This window comes from Gymnoscopelus braueri (genome assembly GCF_963280865.1).
Source record: "Gymnoscopelus braueri genome assembly, chromosome: 23".
In the NCBI taxonomy this organism is placed as follows: Eukaryota; Metazoa; Chordata; class Actinopteri; order Myctophiformes; family Myctophidae; genus Gymnoscopelus; species Gymnoscopelus braueri.
The window spans coordinates 14,448,636-14,466,679 of NC_137625.1; the positions used below are offsets into that span (position 1 = coordinate 14,448,636).

At 43.0% G+C, this 18,044-nt stretch overlaps 1 protein-coding gene across 1 annotated transcript in view; it reads left to right on the forward strand.

The window, feature by feature from the left end:
• wnk1b (WNK lysine deficient protein kinase 1b) overlaps positions 1-18,044 on the forward strand; it is a 126,337-nt gene that overhangs the window by 65,846 nt on the left and 42,447 nt on the right. Inside the window, exons 8-13 of the mRNA XM_080421577.1 lie at positions 325-404; positions 1,178-1,339; positions 2,515-2,584; positions 3,314-3,510; positions 13,582-13,653; positions 15,150-15,233. Coding sequence (XP_080277703.1) covers positions 325-404; positions 1,178-1,339; positions 2,515-2,584; positions 3,314-3,510; positions 13,582-13,653; positions 15,150-15,233 — 665 coding nt within the window. The remainder of the gene's footprint in view (positions 1-324; positions 405-1,177; positions 1,340-2,514; positions 2,585-3,313; positions 3,511-13,581; positions 13,654-15,149; positions 15,234-18,044) is intronic.

An 18,044-nucleotide genomic window follows, 5' to 3' on the forward strand; every position in this document is an offset into this window, starting at 1 on the left:
TGACTCACATTTATACACTTCCATTCACATCAGGGAGCTACCCTACTGCACTCCCATTGTACTGGTCACTGGGAGCTGCCCAGTACAACCACAGTCTTCTACTATTGGTCACTGGGAGCTGCCCAGTACAACCACAGTCTTCTACTATTGGTCACTGGGAGCTGCCCAGTACAACCACAGTCTTCTACTATTGGTCACAGGGAGCTGCCCAGTACAACCATTGTCTTCTACTGTTGACCACTGGGAGCTAACCAGTTGTGAATGAAAGTGTTATGTTAAGAAACATGAACTGACATTTACCGTGTTCATGTGTTTTGTCCACAGGGAAATATAAAGACAACGAGGCCATCGAGTTCTCCTTTGACCTGAACAAGGACATACCTGAGGATGTCGCCCAGGAAATGGTACCAGGCCCACACCTAGACCTCTAATTAACACAAACACATAATTAACAACTGGTTAAAAAAACAATCATCCAATCCTGAGTCAGAGCCATCTGACTGTCGGTCATATCCATAATGAGTAATGATGAATTACTAATGTATAATTCAGTGGTTTTCCCGGTTCCTTGCTGGGGTTCCGAATGGACACTTACAGGTCTGTAAACTCTTGAGAGTGTACAAATGGAACCAAGTCGGTTCAAATGGAACCAAGTGGGTCTGTTTGGTTCCAATTGTATACTCTCAGAGTTATGGGGGTCTTTGAAATTGTGTGGACCCCAGGAAGAGTAGCTGCTGCTAAGGTATAGTAGCTAATGGGGAAACTATAAACAATGAATTAAAAAGTTTGAGAACCAATGGACCCCAAGACTTAGAATAGGTTGTTGTCGTTGGATACGATTTTGTCCACAATTCCATGCTGTATTGATGTTGGCACCAATAGGAGAGATAATTACAGGCAAACGTTGATCAAAATAACAATTCTTCTACATTCTTTAATTGTGTGACTTCTTGTAAATTAAGTCATGCAGATGTTTAACAATAATGTAACGGGTCCATTTGGTTTCATTTTACGCTCTCAAGAGTTAAAGACCTATAAGCGTCCATTTGGTTACCAACTCTCCATCATTTAGCTGGGGACCACCTGGAACCCTCTCAAGGACCACTGGTGGTCCCCGGACCACTGGTTGAGAACCACTGGCATACAGTAATTGAGTTGTTGTTGTTGTTGTTGTTAGGTGGAGTCTGGCTACGTTGCAGAGGGCGACCACAAGACGATGGCCAAAGCCATCAAAGACAGAGTGTCTCTGATCAGAAGGAAGAGACAGCAGAGACAGCTGGTCAGAGAGGAGCAGGAGAAGAGACGCCAGGAGCTGCAAACACCAGAGACCCACACACTGGTTAGTTAGATACATTTGGTTGGTTGGTAGGTTGGTTGGTTTGGCTGACTAGTTAGGTAGTTGGCTAGTAAGTCAGTCAGTCAATCAATTAGTAATTTAGTTAGTTAGGTAGTTGGCTGGCTAGTTGCGTGTGCGTGTGTTCTATATTCTGATAGTAATCATTGCGAAAGAGTGTTATTTCGGTACCAGTGGTCTCCCACGTCTCTCCAGCTCTTTATTAACTCATTCACTGTGAAGGACGATTTTGACGACTTTTTTTCCAAAGGCCCAGACTGCCAAGGACGACTCTTGGTGTTTTTTGGTGTTTCCACTAGATGGCGCTCTTCGCTGACACATGAGTGACCATTTCATCCCCAGATGCACACAGAACCAGGCGATCACGTGATCCCAAGATTTACTGCTCCATTCACTTCCTGGTTAACGTATTTGGGAAATCGCCTGTATCTTGCCCTCCTGTATTTTACTATGTATTTTTGACGAGACATGCTATTTTCAATGGCCTGTAACAACGGGTGGTCGCGATGACATTTCTTTTTTTTGCGCGGAAGCTCAGTGAACTCCCCCGTGATTAGCAACGATCAGGGGATCGATCATACTGGAGATAAATATTCTGTGACTACTTAAAAAGGTAAGATAATCGCTGGCAGTGGATGATATATTTATGTATTTATTCTGGCAGTGGATGAGTTAAGGCGGTTGGTGAATATACGCAAAATTCTGACTCGTTCCGAATAATTAAAAGACGCTTTTTTCGCTCCGCGAAACTGATGTGGAAGCTTGCTTTGACTTTATAAGGTTTTTTAAAAAAAAACGTATTATTCGCATGAAAAAAATCGCCCCGGTGTGTAAGGACCTTTAAACAGAAAATACCTTTTCAGGTGGGTTGACAAATTTCAGCCAATCAGGAGTACCTATTCAATTTTATAGTGTTCCAGTTCCAATTTTGTCTGCTTATTTATTTGTGTCATCACTTCCCATTTCACCTGTTCATATAATGTATCCTGTGTGAGTTCTCTCTCATAACTGGATAAAATTGGTATTCCGACCTGAATACAATTGCTCTTCACTAAAGAGCTGGAGAGACGGGGAGACCCCTGTTACTGAAAAAAACACGTATTTTAACAAAGGGAAATCCCTTACCCTACCTTTTTTAATGTGAGTTTGTGTGTTTCCAGCAGGCTGATATGGAGGAGCTTGAAGCAGAGTCACAACTTCAACAGCTTCATTATCAGAGCAGCCTCACATGTAAGACTTTTAACTTACTTTAATTACTACTACCGGTACTTACTATTTTACTCACCTCTGACATGTAATAATAACATTACTATTAATAATGATAGTAATAATTTCTTTTGTATAGCCCTTTCTAAAACAGAGTTTCAAAGCACTTTACATAGCATCAAATATACATGTACATTTAAGTCTTTTACAATGTAAGTCTAAGGAACACTTCAACCAACCTCTCTGACATGTAAGACTAACTAACCTGACATCAGTGGTTCTCAACCTTTTCAGGCCGTGACCCCCCAAAATAATCATATTTGAACTGGGGAACCCTGATAAGCTCTTGGAATGTAGGAGTTGAGGCATTACATTTTCGGTTCCACAGATAAATATTGTGAAAATAGTCGATCTACAAGCTTGTAGATCGGCTATTTTCAAAATGTTTGCCTCTTTCTTATATTATTTGACAATTTGGATTTTTTTGGACCAGTTTTTATAGTATAGTTTCTTGATTACTTTTGATGCAGTAATGGTCTTTTTCTTCTCTTTCTTTTTGAGGTATTAAAAAGGTCTAAAAAGTCCTTAAATCGTCACTTCACTGTCATCTGGGGACCCCCACAAAATCACGGTGGGACCCCCCTGGGGGTCCCGACCCACAGGTTGAGAACCACTTGCCTTACATGAAACTAACCATTCTGAAAATGTAACATCTCTCCCATGTCTCTGTCCCTTATTTATCCCACTGTACAGCTGAAGGAGTCGTAGACAGCGTTCTTCAGGGTGCGTCTGTTTTATCCTCCGACGCGTCCCTCCAGGGTCAGCTGGCCATGTCCTACGGCTGCCCCACCACGTCATCGTCCCAGCAGGCCCCTCCTCCTTCCCAGGCCCAAGCCCCACCCCCCTACCCCCCCACACAGCACCCAGCATACCCTCCACCTCAGCCAATGGTGAGTGCCGCTGCTGTCGTCGTCAAAGTGCGACAGCGGTTTCTGTGTTGTCTTTATATATCGAAATAACAGGATGCACGAACTCACTTGCATTTTACAAACAACTGCTGTGGTGTTTTACTGTCCCATGTAACACAAATAACACACACACACACAATTTTACAACGTGGGCATTTAGCGGATGAAATTTGTCCCTGAGCAAGACTCTTAACCCCTAATTGCTCACAGGCCCTCATTGGAAACAAGCCCGCAAGGACTTTCATGAACGTCCTGTTAAAAGGAATTATCCTTATCCTTATCCTCTTATCCAGAGCGACTTACAATAAGCAAGGTACAGTAAATAATCACATATTAGGGCTGTCACGATTACACATTTAAGTTGACGATTAATTGTTACACTAATAATTGCGATTAACGATTTAATTGTGTTTTTGGCGTTGAACATTAGAAAGTGTGAATAAAAAATTGTAAATTCATTTCAGTTTGCATTTCAGTAGTAATTTTCAGTATTAATTTTAAAAAAAAGTGCACGTGGCAGATATGACAAATAACTGAAGTAAATGACAGAATTTTTTAAAAATTAAAAAATTGCAGAAATAGCAGATCTACAAGCTTACAGCGCGCCACAAAGTGACACGTTGTACGCTTGTAAATCTGCTATTTCTGCTATTATATGTTTGAACATTTCTTGAACATGGAAACGATTATGACAATTTTGACAAAATAATTGCGATTAACTCAAATAATTGCAAATATGTAATAACTGTGACAGGCCTACATAGAATGCAGAGAGACAGCGTAGTGCCACACACACACACATACACACACACACACACACACACACACACACACACACACACACACACACACACGCACACCTGAATTGCCTTTTTGTGATGTCATTGGGAGTTTGTTGTGCTTTTGTGTGCGTTTGCAGAACTAGAACCGTGAAATGCAGAGGAACCTAAAGTACTTCTGTCAGTTACAACCAGTTCATCACCTGTTGAACAGACAGACAGACAGACAGACAGACAGACAGACAGACAGACAGACAGACACAGAGACTCTCAGACACAAAGATACAGTCAATGAGACAGACCGACAGTCAGACGACGGACGGACAGAGAGACAGACAGACTGACAGACTGACTGTTAGATAAAGTCTACTGTATCCTGTTCTCTCGGACGGTCATTCAGTCAGATATGTTAGTAATACAGACAGACAGACAGACAGACAGACAGACAGACAGACAGACAGACAGACAGACAGACAGACAGACAGACAGACAGATAAAGTCTAGGTAGAACTCTATCCTGTTTTCTCTCTTCTTTCTATTCTCCTCTGTTCTACTGCTCCTATTGCGGCACTTATTGTAAGTTTATGTTATGTTTTTATATACATGTGTAGTGTGTACGTTGTTATTTTCTATTAGTCTATTTTCTATTTTGTAGTCTTTACATTGTGTTATTTTCTATTAGTTGAGTGTACATGTTATTACTTTCTATTCATAGAGTCTACATGGTGTTATTTTCTGTTGTGTGTACTTTACATTGTGTTATTTTTCCATTAGTCATGTTATGTATTGTGTTTTTTTTTCTTTCTGTTTTGTACAGGGCTTGAAATTATTTTATATGTTTTACTTAGTAGCAACTTCAAAAGGTGAGGAGCACCAACACTATACTGTATGTAATAGATTTTATTTTATTGATAAACAAACATCAGTTATCATGCAAGAAATAGCTAAAATAGATGATCGATGTGTTGCTTTATGAGCTAGTAGATCTGCTATTTTTGCATTTTTAAAAAATACAATTTGCAACCTCAGAGGAGACATAGCCCAAAGGTTTTGAATTGAGGATGCCTTCAGCCTCAATCATAACTTAGTGTAATTTGGAGAGCTGTCTTTACTGATCACACTTCTCTCTCAAGTTCCGACAAAAATGCAGAGCTCCTGTGGGATTGAAGTGGAATTCAGTTTGTTGTGTACAGTACGTAAACAAGCTTTACGATCTACGTTTCAAAGCGTTGAACACTTTGCGTATCTCCCTGTTTTCTCACTTTGAAGTCCTCATAGGGTTTTCCCCTACGAGCACTAAAACGTCGGAGGGACATAAAAAAGGAATCTGTATACATGTTCGCAAGGAATTCTAAATGTACTGCTCGAGTTTTAATGCATTTATAAATAATGCCCCATCTCTTTTCAGTTCACCAACCTAATTTGATTGTCAGAGGACCCAAACAGTCTACTCCTGTGGAGTAAAATGCAGGTTTCATGAATCTCAAAGTAGAAGGGAGAAGATCAGCCATACGAGGAATGGCCTCTCCACTTGACCTTTTCTTCTCCCCTTCTTTTCCTCTCACTGTCCAGTAATTCCTATGCACAGTAGCTACGCAAAACACTTGTTCTGTTCCTCCTCCTATTGCCATCGTTCTATTTCCGCAACACAATGGAGGCGGTGGTAGAATAAAGGGCACACATAAACATCATTCCTCTGTAGAAACATTGTGAGAGGAGAGAAAGGAGGGAGCGGTCACTGATGAAGATGGCACAATAAGCGCTGGAATGTGGGCTCGGCAGTACTCGGCAAAGTCTCTGCTGCATTGTACCAATGAGCAAGTGATCTCCCTTCGACATACTGTAGCATCTACTATACGCACAGAGCCCTGTGTGTATTGTCTTATGTTCTGTACATGGCTGTTTTCTGTCTGTTGTGTACATTGTGATGTTTTTTGTTGGTTTGTGTGTACATTCTCATTTTCTGTTTCATTTTTTCATCAAGTGTGGGTGTGTCTTGTTTTCCATCTTGGCTCCATCTCCGCAGCCCGTCTCCCATCGCCGTAGAAACCGTAGCATGTCGGTTTGCGTTCCCTCTTCCTCGTTCCTTCCTGCTCCTGCGTTCCTGGTTCCTCCGCCCTCCTCCCTTGGCCACGCCCCCTCCTCCCACTGCCCCTCCCCCCTGGCGCTGGAGAGGGAGACGTTTGCGGGGCGTCTCTCCAAGGCTCTGGAGACGGTCCTCCCTCTCCACTCCTCCTCCTCTTCATCATCGTCATCCCCCCATCCCAGAGCCCGGCAGAGGAGGGCCAGCCTGCCCGCGCTCTACTCCTCTTCCGTACGTTCACCGTAGGCCTAATTTATGCTCTGTCGCGTGACAAAGTGTAAATCAGGCTTTAGCCTGGACAGAACCGGGGAGAGAGACAGGGAGGGAGAGTATCACGAGAACTAGTGCTGATTCAGTTGATAATAACAGGAAACAGGAAATTAATGTTGTTTGCTTCGTTTAGTAAATAAGTAGGTCGGAGTGGCTTTTTATCGGCAGAGAACGAGGGTGTCTATCCCCTGTTCAACGTGCTAGACCCCCTTTTAGATATATTGCTGTGTTGAAGTGCAACACCCACCATTAGTTCTCAGTACTTAGGATGAGTACGATTTAGTTGTGCTACTCATGCCGAGTTGCCGTACCCCGGGATCAAACCCCAAACCTCGTGGTCCAAAGGCGAGTGTTCTACCGACTTGAGCTACCCGTTAAAAACTGCAGTTAATGTTTTTAAAAAATACCCAAAGTTATGCGTTTTTTATAAAAGTCAAATTGTTAAATCTTTTTATAAAAGTCAAATAGTTAAATCTGTGTCTTTATCAAGGTCGTGTTGTAGAATAGTGTCGCCACCATGTATCACGTGTACTATGTCTTGTTTTGGTGGCTGAGTCTAATTGTATCTAAGCTAAGAATGGAGCATCAGTCTTATATTCTCCGTGCTGATGTGCAGAATTAGCAGCATGCAGCTTTGGGCAACAATGTGGCGCCTTATGTTAGCTTATGCAGAGCAACTTATAAAGCGCAAGATCAGAGTAAATGGCATTAACCCTAGTCAACAGATGACAGGGTAAACGGCCAAGTAAGTAGAGTGCAAAGAAAAACAATTAAGTGCTACAAAGAAACAAGGATACCGGGTAAACAGGCCGCGCGTTGAGGGAATTCTCTGCCAATCTCAATACCTGAAAATGTAATCGAGATTTTGATCAAATTTACAAAATTCAGCTGTCCCTCACGATATTAAATTAGGAGGGAGTAGCTACATCAAAAGTTCTTTCTTTGGTTCTGAACAGCAGGTACATTGATGTTAGCAGGGCAATGATGGCCGTAGCTTAAGCTAGCTATTGCTACATAATTGGTTCAACAAATCTAGTTTGTTCTGTTCCAGTCACCTGTGTAGGTCTCTGTTACTTTCCCTGCCCTCCATGGTAAATTCATCCGTTCTAGTTTAACTCGGAGTGTGAACATTTGTACACTCTTGGAGTTATATTGACACTGGGGACTCTTATGTCTTCTCATCCATGCATCTCTCTCCCTGGGCCTGTGTATATCTGACCACCCTGTGTTCTCATTGAATACAGACCGACTGGCTCAGACGGTAGGCTTTGCTCTGACAGACACTGACAAACAACTGATTATTTAACGTGTCAAAAAAAGTCCCCTCCTATTAGCTTGACAGAATACTGTGAAACGCTAGCAGTGTCATTAGCTTAACCTCAAAATTTGTCTAAATTAGTTAAAATTCCTTTCCTATTAGCTTGTCCAAACATCATGACTCTCAGTCACAAGACATAGTCATGTCAGATTGAATCTTTCATCATGTGAACAGACAAGTGTTCTGTTCTTTTCAAGAACATGGTTTGTGGCCACGGCAGTTTGGTATTAATTATATCAACTCGGATGTGACAGAGTTCGTCTCATAGTTCTGTTTTGTTTGAAAATGAGGATGGTCGTCTGTCTACTAGAGCCTGACCGACATCCGGGCTTTAACCCATTAAGACCGGGAACGCAGCACGTGTGTAATTTTTAGATGTCTATGGCTATTCAAAAATAGCAGATATATAAGCTCATAGCGAGGCACAGAGTGCCGCACTATGAGCTTGTAGATCTGCTATTTTTTGAAAAATCTTTAACATTTTAGCAAATCTTTGAATATATATTTTTGAAAGCGAACATTTGTAACTCAAATCTTTGCTTCTGGGGGGGTCCCTGGAACAAAATATTTTACAACTGTTCGCTTTAAAAAATACATATTCAAAGATTTGCACAAATATTCACGATTTTTCAAAAATAGATCTGCTATTTTTGAATAGCCCAAAAAATCTTAAAATGACGTCCCCGGATTGAATGGGTAAGTGTCTACTCTGACAATGTAGCACAGCAGCTTCTGATAGTTTGGTGACTTCAGAGCAAACGTCAAGCCTTTCTCTGCTCTGTATTCAATACCTCACTGTCCTGAGACTGTCTGTCTGTCTGTGTGGGTTGTCTCTCATCTCTCTTTGTTGTTCTATGTCCGTCTGTCTGTTCCAGTCTGTCTGTCCACCTGCGGGTGTTTCTTTTTGTCTCTCATCTCTGTTTGTTCTCTGTCCGTCTGTCTGTCTCTCTGGTTGTAATCTGTCTTTCAGTCTATCCCCTCACCATGCTGATGTTTGCTCATCTGAGACACATTGTGTGTTTACTGTCTGTCTGTCTGTCTGTCTGTCTGTCTGTCTGTCTGTCTGTCTGTCTGTCTGTCTGTCTGTCTGTCTGTCTGTCTGTCTGTCTGTCTGTCTGTCTTCTGGACTGAAGACAGCATCTCAATTTTTACAAACTGTTCAGTGTTCTTTTCCTCTACTTTGCCCTCTGCATATTTCTCTCACTATTCTCTCTCTCTCTCTCTCTCTCTCTCTCTCTCTCTCTCTCTCTCTCTCCCTTCTTAACGTCTGGCATTCTTATGTATGCATTGTTCACAGCAGGGTCAGTCCTACAGCCCGTACAGTGGAGGAGGAGGAGGAGGAGGAGGTGGAGGAGGAGGAAACCTCCCGTTCACACCCCTCCCCGAGCCCCCCGCGTTCTTCTTTCCCTCCATACCCGAGCGCCCCATCTCCTTCTCCCCTCCTCCCTCCTGTCCTCCCAAAAACTACACGGGCCAGCGGCGCAAGAGCACCTCCATCCTGGAGGCGCACACGCGCCACTTCCAGCCCACGTACACGCGCTACGCCAGCAGCCTGCACCCGTTCTCCGGCCTGGAGGCCGCCGCGGAGCCCCCTCCGCTCTACCTGCTCAACCCCGGCATGGCCCAGCGGCTGGGGGCGGGGCAGACGGACCCCTTCCCCTACGGCTACCAGGACATGAGGGCGGAGCAGGAGGTGCAGGAGTCCGTGCGGAGGCGGAGCCTCAACCAGGCGGCCCTGTTGGACCACTTTGAGGCCATGGCGTACGGGGGGTATCAGATGGCGCACCAGCTGGGCCAGCTGAGCCTCCACCACCAGCAGATGCATCACGCGGTCGCCGTGAGCCGGGGGTACGAGGGCCCTCCTCCGCCCCAGCCCGCCTTCCTCCACCCGCACATGATGCAAAGGCACACGCCCCTCCCCTCTCCGCTCCTCGCTCCCATCGGCGCCTCCTCCGGTGCGTCGGCGCCGTCCTCAGCCTCAGACGGATGCTACCCTCCTTCCTCCTCCTCTCCCTTCCCTCTCTCCGCCCCTCCCATGCTGGGCGACGCCCCGCCCACTGCCGCAGAGAGCATGTTCGAGTACCACCTCGCGGCGGCCGCCGCTGCCGCCGCGGTGGACCCGGGCCTCCTGGCCTCCAGGATGGTGCATCCCGCGTACAGGGTCAGGAGGAGCTCCGTCGACCTCCCCCTGGAGGAGGGCTCCGGCTCCGGGTCTTACGGCCGCCTGCAGCCGGTGACGGAGGAGATGTACTCCTACGTCAGCCCGGAGCACCCTCTGCCTCCCGGGAGCCTCCTCCTCCACCACATCACGGCAGGAGGCCAGGCCAGGAGCCCCGAGCCTCTCGGCGGCGACTCCTTGGCCTCGTCCTCCGACGCCAGCGACTTCCAGTCGCCTCCGCCCTCCGCCCTCTTCCACCACTTCCAACCTTCTCACGACTCCTCGGCCGCCCAGTGCATCCCCCTGCCCTCCTCCTCCTCCGCTCCTCTGGGCTACGACTCCTCCTCGGGAGGTCCGCACCCCGGTGACCTCCGCGGACACCCTCCGTCCCAGCCCAGCTTCCTGCTCGCCACCCCGTCCTCGGAGCATCTACCTCCTGGAGGAGCGTCGTTGCTGCAGAGCCCCTGGCCTCTGGGCCAGGGAGGCCTGGTACCCGCCCTGTCCGACATAACGTACCATGAGCCTCTGCTGGTACTGAGAACCAACACCGTGTCACTTCCTGTCTGAAATCACTTCAGCTATAGCTGTTTAATATGTGTCTCTGTGCTCTCAATTTGAATAAGAATAGATGTAGAATATCACGTATAGAGGGGAATAATAGTAGCAGTGGTGGAAATAGTACCAATACTGCAATATAGAAATACTCTGTTACAAGTAAAAGTCCAGAATTCAAGATTTACTTGAGTAAAAGTACAAAAGTATTGGCATCAAAATGTACTTAAAGTACCAAAAGTAAAAGTACTAAAATATTTGAAATTGGCAGATCTACAAGCTCACAACGCGTCGCGATGTGACGCGTTGTGAGCTTGTAGATCGTCTATTTTCAAATAGCCTATGTATAAATAGGGCTAAAGTGCTTAATGTATGTTTTATAATATCATAATTTATATCTGAAAAGTAATTAATGTTTTCAAATAATTGTAGTGGAGTAAAAGTATAATATTTGCCTCTGAGATGTAGTGGAGTAGAAGTAAAAGTACTGAAAATTGAGACGTAGGATGTGTAGGATTCTGACTCAGTCAGTCCTTACCAAAAGAGTGACTGAATTCATTTCAAACAGTGAAGTGACCCAGACCTCCCCTGCTCTCCCTCTCCCGTTGTCGCTTGCATCATACCTCCCTATAGACCAGCTCCTGCTCTGTGTTATTGGATAATATCAAACCCTGTGATTCAGTCAGCCATTTAGTTGCTGTGGTTGTGATTTTAAACCTCTCAAGCCGACCTCACCGCTCCAGAGAGAGACTCACCGTGACAGCTTTCTCTCCTGTCTATCTACTACAGTAACATATTTCTGTCACCTGGGTGTCATTAGCCTCTTGAACCCTAGCGTCCCTATTCTGGGCCTGTCATAATAGGCAAACATTTGGCACAAAAAAAAAGTCAAGTCTTAATGTCTAATATGAGACTTGAGTTAGAGAATTCCTGGTCACTCTGAAGCTTCAAATCAAATGATTTTTAGACTTCATTAGGGTTGTTTTTGAGTCTCCCTCTGGTTTTAAAGCTTTTTATAAATTAACTATCTGAACCCCCCCACCCTGTTCTGTTTTGTATTACATTTTGTTTTGTTTGTACTGTACGTACCAGTAAGTAATATTTTGTATGTATGTTCATACGCAGTACGTCTGTATATGAGAAGTGTGTGTTTGTGCAGGTATACAGTACAGATGGTATACCTGAAACCTTTATCGTACAAATCAAAGTCCACTTGGCATCCAGCAAAGTTTAGCAAAAACTACCTAGAAAGATTTACACACTGCAATTGGAATGAAAGGAATAAAAAGGCACTTAAACACATGCTAAAAACTGCATACACAATTATTCATATTATGAATAATTGTGTATGCAGTTTTTAGCATTTAAAAAAAACATTTAATTTGTGGATTACTACCAGGCAGTGTGACTTTGATTTGTATAAACAAACACACAGAAACATACAACAAAACCAAACCGGGGGTTCAGACATCATCTATGTAACCACACAGTTAGTGTCTGGTTTTAATATTTGTGTATTTGTTTGAATAATTATTTTTGTCTTAACCGTTGCTGAGGTTAGCGCTGCTTCAACACTGCAGGTGGTCGGATTGAAGAGGCTTAAAATTGTTGTTTAATGTCTTTTCTTTATTAAATTTTCCTTTGGTTTGAACTTCTGATTCTTCCGTTTATAAAGCTTCTTGTTTGAATTGGTTTTTCTTTTTTGTCCCTTCCTGTCCAGACAGGAAGTCAAGGTTCTGACACACATGTTTCAAAGGTCTTAGTTTATTAAACGTTTATAATGCTGACGTCATCCTGTCGTCCCTCTTTGTTCCCTAATCTTCTCCTTTTCATCCTTCCTATTATCCTTTCTTCAAACTGTATATTTTCTGTCCTAGTGTCCTTGCTTTTTTATTTATTCTATTTTTAAAATATTGTTTACTTCCCCCTTGGCCTGTGTGTGTGTGTGCGTGTGTGTGTGTGTGTGTGTGTGTGTGAGTGACTTTCACAAGCTTCAGTGGCTTTAACTTAATTTTCTGACAATGTTCGTGTGTGTGTGTGTGTGTTGTTTTTTGTGTCAGTCAGCAATTCATGGAGTTGAACATTTTTTTAATGTGTTTAGTGTATCTATTATTGTCTGCTGTTCCCTACTCTGTGTACTGTATAAGTGGGTAGGGTGCACAGAGACAAGTATTCACTTCTTCTATAGGTGCTAACCCTATTGTACAATTAGCTCGTCAGTGTGGTTTATTTAGATTTACTTAGGTGTACTTTGTGTTAAATGGGGTTTAAACTTAATTTAGCTCTGTTTAACCTTTGCCAATGTAGTTGGGTTGATTTTAGTTCAGCTTTTGCCACTTGGGTTTAAAACTTCTAAAGTAATGGTAAGCACTTTAGCTGAGCTTGGTTTTGTGCAGTTTACAAAGTGATTAACTTACAGATAGGTAAAAACAAAAAAACATTACAGTGACAAGGCACCGCAAACCATAAAAAAAACGTTGACGTTCATGTGAAGTTTGTGACTGATTTACAACATGTCTGCAGAAACACTTGGTATTTTAATATTTGTGTTTTTAAATATTTTACTTTTTGAATGTAAAATTGATTAATTTGTTTCTTTTATTTTGAAGCTTTGTTTTATCGCTTTTTTTTTTTCCATCAGAAAAACCACAACCCACTGTGTTTTGTTGTCTTAAACAATCACCTGCATGTTGTGCTCATCCCATCCACTAATCCTAATACTCCACTGTATAGTACTGTGTGTGTGTGTGTGCGCGTGTGTATGTGCGTGTGTGTGTGTGTGTGTGTGCGTGCGCGTGTTTCCAGCGGTGGAGTTCCTTGATGGCAGTAGCTTCAGGAGCCATACAGATTCTAATTGTCTCTTTCCACTTCTCTTTCCTCATCTGTAAAACAGCAGGTCCAGGCCACACCCCCTCAGCCCAGTCCCGCTCCGCCGCTGTCAAACCACTCAGCCGCCCCTCAACAGGTAAGACTTGGGAGGCTGATGATGCAACCTGTTTCGTATCCTCTTTGCCAGGGCGGAGCTTGGCTTTCCAGCATATGAGTGCAAGCTAGTCCAATCATACATAATATATACATATACAGTAAGCATTGTGATACTAGAGCTGCAACCAGTGTTGATTTCGTCGACTACCTATGATGACTAAAACTAAGACCAAATATATTGACAATTTCATTTATTCAATTTTCAGCATGCAACCAAGTGTAGAATAAGCCATTACGACGCCATCAAGGCATCTACAAGCTCACAATGAGTCGCGATGCGATGCATTGTGAGCTTGTAGATCTGCTATTTTCGAAAGATTTTTATACATTTTATTCATTTGAAAAACATGGGGGGCGGGGGGGGGGAGACATTCTGCATGACGAGTACTTTTTACTTTTCGTACTTTAAGTACATTTTGATATCACTTTTATACTTTTACTCAAGTAGATTTTGAATTCCGGACTTTTACTTGTAACAGAGTATTTCTACATTGCAGTATTGATACTTCTACTTGGAGTAAAACATTTGGGTACTTTTTCCACCATTGCCACATTATGGTAAATGCATGAGCAGCGTGGTGAGAGAGTAAAGGTCACGAACTCAGATATCACGGTGATCATGCAGAGTAAAGAATGTTCAGTAATGAGAGAGCGTCCACAGTTCACACAGCCTGCATTGTGTATTGTCTCTAAACATTATGAAAGTGCTAATTAGCGCTCTCTCATCTCCTAGCCACTATCTCCCTCTTTCCCTCCTCCCTTCGTTCTCTCCCTCCCATCTCCCCTCTTCTTTCTCATGATATTTTAATCCTTCATTCCATTCCAGTTCTAGTTCAAATACCTTCCGTCTGTTATAGTCAATACTACTACTAATAATAATTCCTTAATAGACCTCAACTTCTTTGAAGTGGTTACCAATGGCGACAAGATAACCAATCTGTTTTCTCCTGAAATGGGGCCCTGCCAACTGTGTGTGCGTGTGTGTGTGTGTGTGTGTGTGTTTGACCCTCTTGTGACCCAGCGTTATGAACTAATCAGGGACTTAACGTGATGTGATTGAGCGTAAATTTAGAAGTTAATGAGATAAAATATTTCCAACAGGGAGCGGGGCAGGAATGGAGCAAATGACCAAAGACACCACTGACTCTCGATTGGCTAATCTGACATGGTGACCAATAAAGAATGTGGTCTGAAGCCAGCATAACATACTAAAAATATTATCTCTCCCTTTCTGTCTGTCTGTCTGTCTTTTTCTCTCCTCCCTCTCTCTCCCCCTCTCTATCTCTCTCTCCCTCTCTGTTTCTTGCCCTCTCTCTTCCTGTCTCACTCTCTGTCTCCATCTCTCTGTCCTCTCTCTGTCCTCTCTCTCTCTCTCTCTCTCTCTCTCTCTCTCTCTCTCTCTCTCTCTCTCTCTCTCTCTCTCTCTCTCTCTCTCTCTCTCTCTCTCTCTCTCTCTCTCTCTCTCTCTGGCCTAAGGTTGTCCAATCCAGTCAGATCAGTGGTACATCAGTTCAGAGCCCCTCACACACCACTCCACTATCGGGACCCCTAACTACACAGGTAACACACACACACGCAGCGTCAAACATACAAACACTGTAGCCATTGAAAAGTAGTTTTCCAAACACAAGTATGTAGGTCATAGTTCACACACACACACACACACACACACACACACACACACACACACACACACACACACACACACACACACACACACACAGAAGCTACAGTTCACATCATTGCAGCTGAGCTGAATCAGAAATGTTGATATTTCCGAAAACATTCATTCATTCAACCTACTGTATATAAACCACAGTTCCTGCAGCCCACTTACTCATACACTAACATAAATACGTGAACACACACACACAAATATATACACAGCTTTCATATGTACATACCCACCCTCCTGATCACATGAATACACGTGCACAACAAGACTATCTACAGTATACGGACTAATATCATACGTACATGAATGCACAGACCTCCGTCAAGGTCCTTAAGTGTTGCAGTGACTTGCACCTTTCCACCACGTTTTGTGCAAATCCACAGCCAGACAGACAGGAGTGAAAACATTACCTCCTTGGAACCCTAACACTGAGTGGTGTGTGTCCATGTGACTTTGGCCAGTGTGTCATTGTTGTGTGTGTGTGTGTGTGTGTGTGTGTGTGTGTTGTTATTGAAGCCATGTGTTGATCGTATCTGACCTAGGATCAGATTCCATCACTGTCTTTGACCTGGTACATGTACATGTACTCTATGAACTGTTGTAATGTGTGTGTTGACCTGGTGCTGTCTGTGTGACACTGATGTTGCATGGTTTTGCTCCGTGTGTGTGTGGGTGCGTGTGCGTGTGCGTGTGCTTGTGCGTGTGCGCGTGTGTGTGTGTGTGCGTGTGTGCGCGTGCGGGTGTCAAGGTTGTTATATTTTCCATCTGCTTTTATTCGTATTCCATTTTGACTTTATATTGTTCAATTTCAGTTTGTTTGTATTCGTTTTTAAAGGAGGGTTTGCTTGTTTAAAGTAATACTAGGTAACGTTTTCAACAAAACTAAAGTTAAATTGTATATCTTTTGCGAGTGGCAAAAGTTTCACAACACCCACTCCGTGAATTTCACCCCCGGAAGCCTTTTATTTATATATTTTCTATTGAAAGTGGACTGGGGGGACATTCCCGGGGAAATGACGTTCCTGGCCAACGTCATGACGTCGTGGCCGACGTCCCCAGGAACTACCGCAACGGTTTCCTGTTTGGCCAGGAACTACCGCGCTATAACAAAAAGGAACCTCACGCTGATGTTAAGATAATGTAGGATTGGAAGATCGAAAAAGAACAGAAAAAGAAAGCACAGCTCATGGTAACTAATGCTCCACTGGCTAAGAGAAACGATCCGTAGATAGTATAAAACAATTAAAAGATCGCTTTTTGAAACGCTTCCGGCTTCCGGTGAAAACGAATGGAATTCTGGGTAATCGAGGATTACGGAAATTGTATGCAGTGACGGTAGTGACCAGCAGAGGTTGCTAAAAATCGTTATTTGGGATTCTGCATTGTATTACTTTAATTTAAGTAAACATTTTGTGGAAACGCTTCGTTTTAGTTTAGTTATTAGTTTTAGGTTTGATCATAATGGGAGGTATTTTTCAGGGGAAAATATTCAGCTTTAGTTTTTTGTTAGTAGCTATGATAACCTGTGTGTGTGTGTGTGTGTGTGTGTGTGTGTGTGTGTGTGTGTGTGTGTGTGTGTGTGTGTGTGTGTGTGTGTGTGTGACTGTGTTTGTTTTTCATGTCAGTCAATACATTCATGAAGTCGGAACATTTTCTATTTTTGTTTTTACATTACCGGCCATTGATTTCACCACATTGAATACAGAAATTATAGTAAACAAAATAGGTGTAATAACCGTTCATTGTTAATTGCAATGACTGTATTGTATTTGTTTAGCAATCCATACAGTAAGTAAAGCAACACGAACGCACGCACACGTACACACGTACACACGTACACACGTACACACACACACACACACACACACACACACACACACACACACACACACACACACACACACACACACACACAAACACAGTTCACATCATTGCCTCCTACAGTATGTTATCTACAGCCTGGTTGCTGACATTAATTGGACCCTAAAGATAAGGGTGGACAGAATTATGGTGCTGCCTGACACGGTGTCTTTTCAACTGACCTTTTTTTATGAGGAAAAACACAAACTGGCTGGTTTTATAGCGAAGCCAACAGGAATCCAAAATGTTCCTGACCAAAAGAGGGAAGTTGGTTCAGGAGTTACATCAAAATGATATATAATAATTGAGGGAAGTCTACTGATATGACGCCAACTTCAAGTTCCTGTTGAACAGTGGAGGAAAAAGTACTACATTTTTTTACTTAAGTAAAAGTATCAATACTGCAATGTAGAAGTACTCTGTTACAAGTAAAAGTCTGGAATTCAAAATTTACTTGCGTAAAAGTACAAAAGTATTGGTATCAAAATGTACTTAAAGTACCAAAAGTAAAAGTACTAAACTGTTTGAAAATAGCAGATCTACAAGCTCACAACGCGTCGCATCAGCTTGTAGATCGGCTATTTTCAAATAGCCTATGTATAAAATAGGGCTAAAGTGGTTGATGTATGTTTTATAATATAATCATTTATATCTGAAAACTTTGAAAAGTAACTAGTAACTAAAGTTTTCAAATAATTGTTGTAGTGGAGTAAAAGTACAATATTTGCCTCTGTGATGCAGTGGAGTAGAAGTAAAAGTATTGGAAATTGGAAATACTCAAGTAAAGTGCAAATACCTCAACATTTTACTTAAGTACAGTACTTAAAGAGATATTT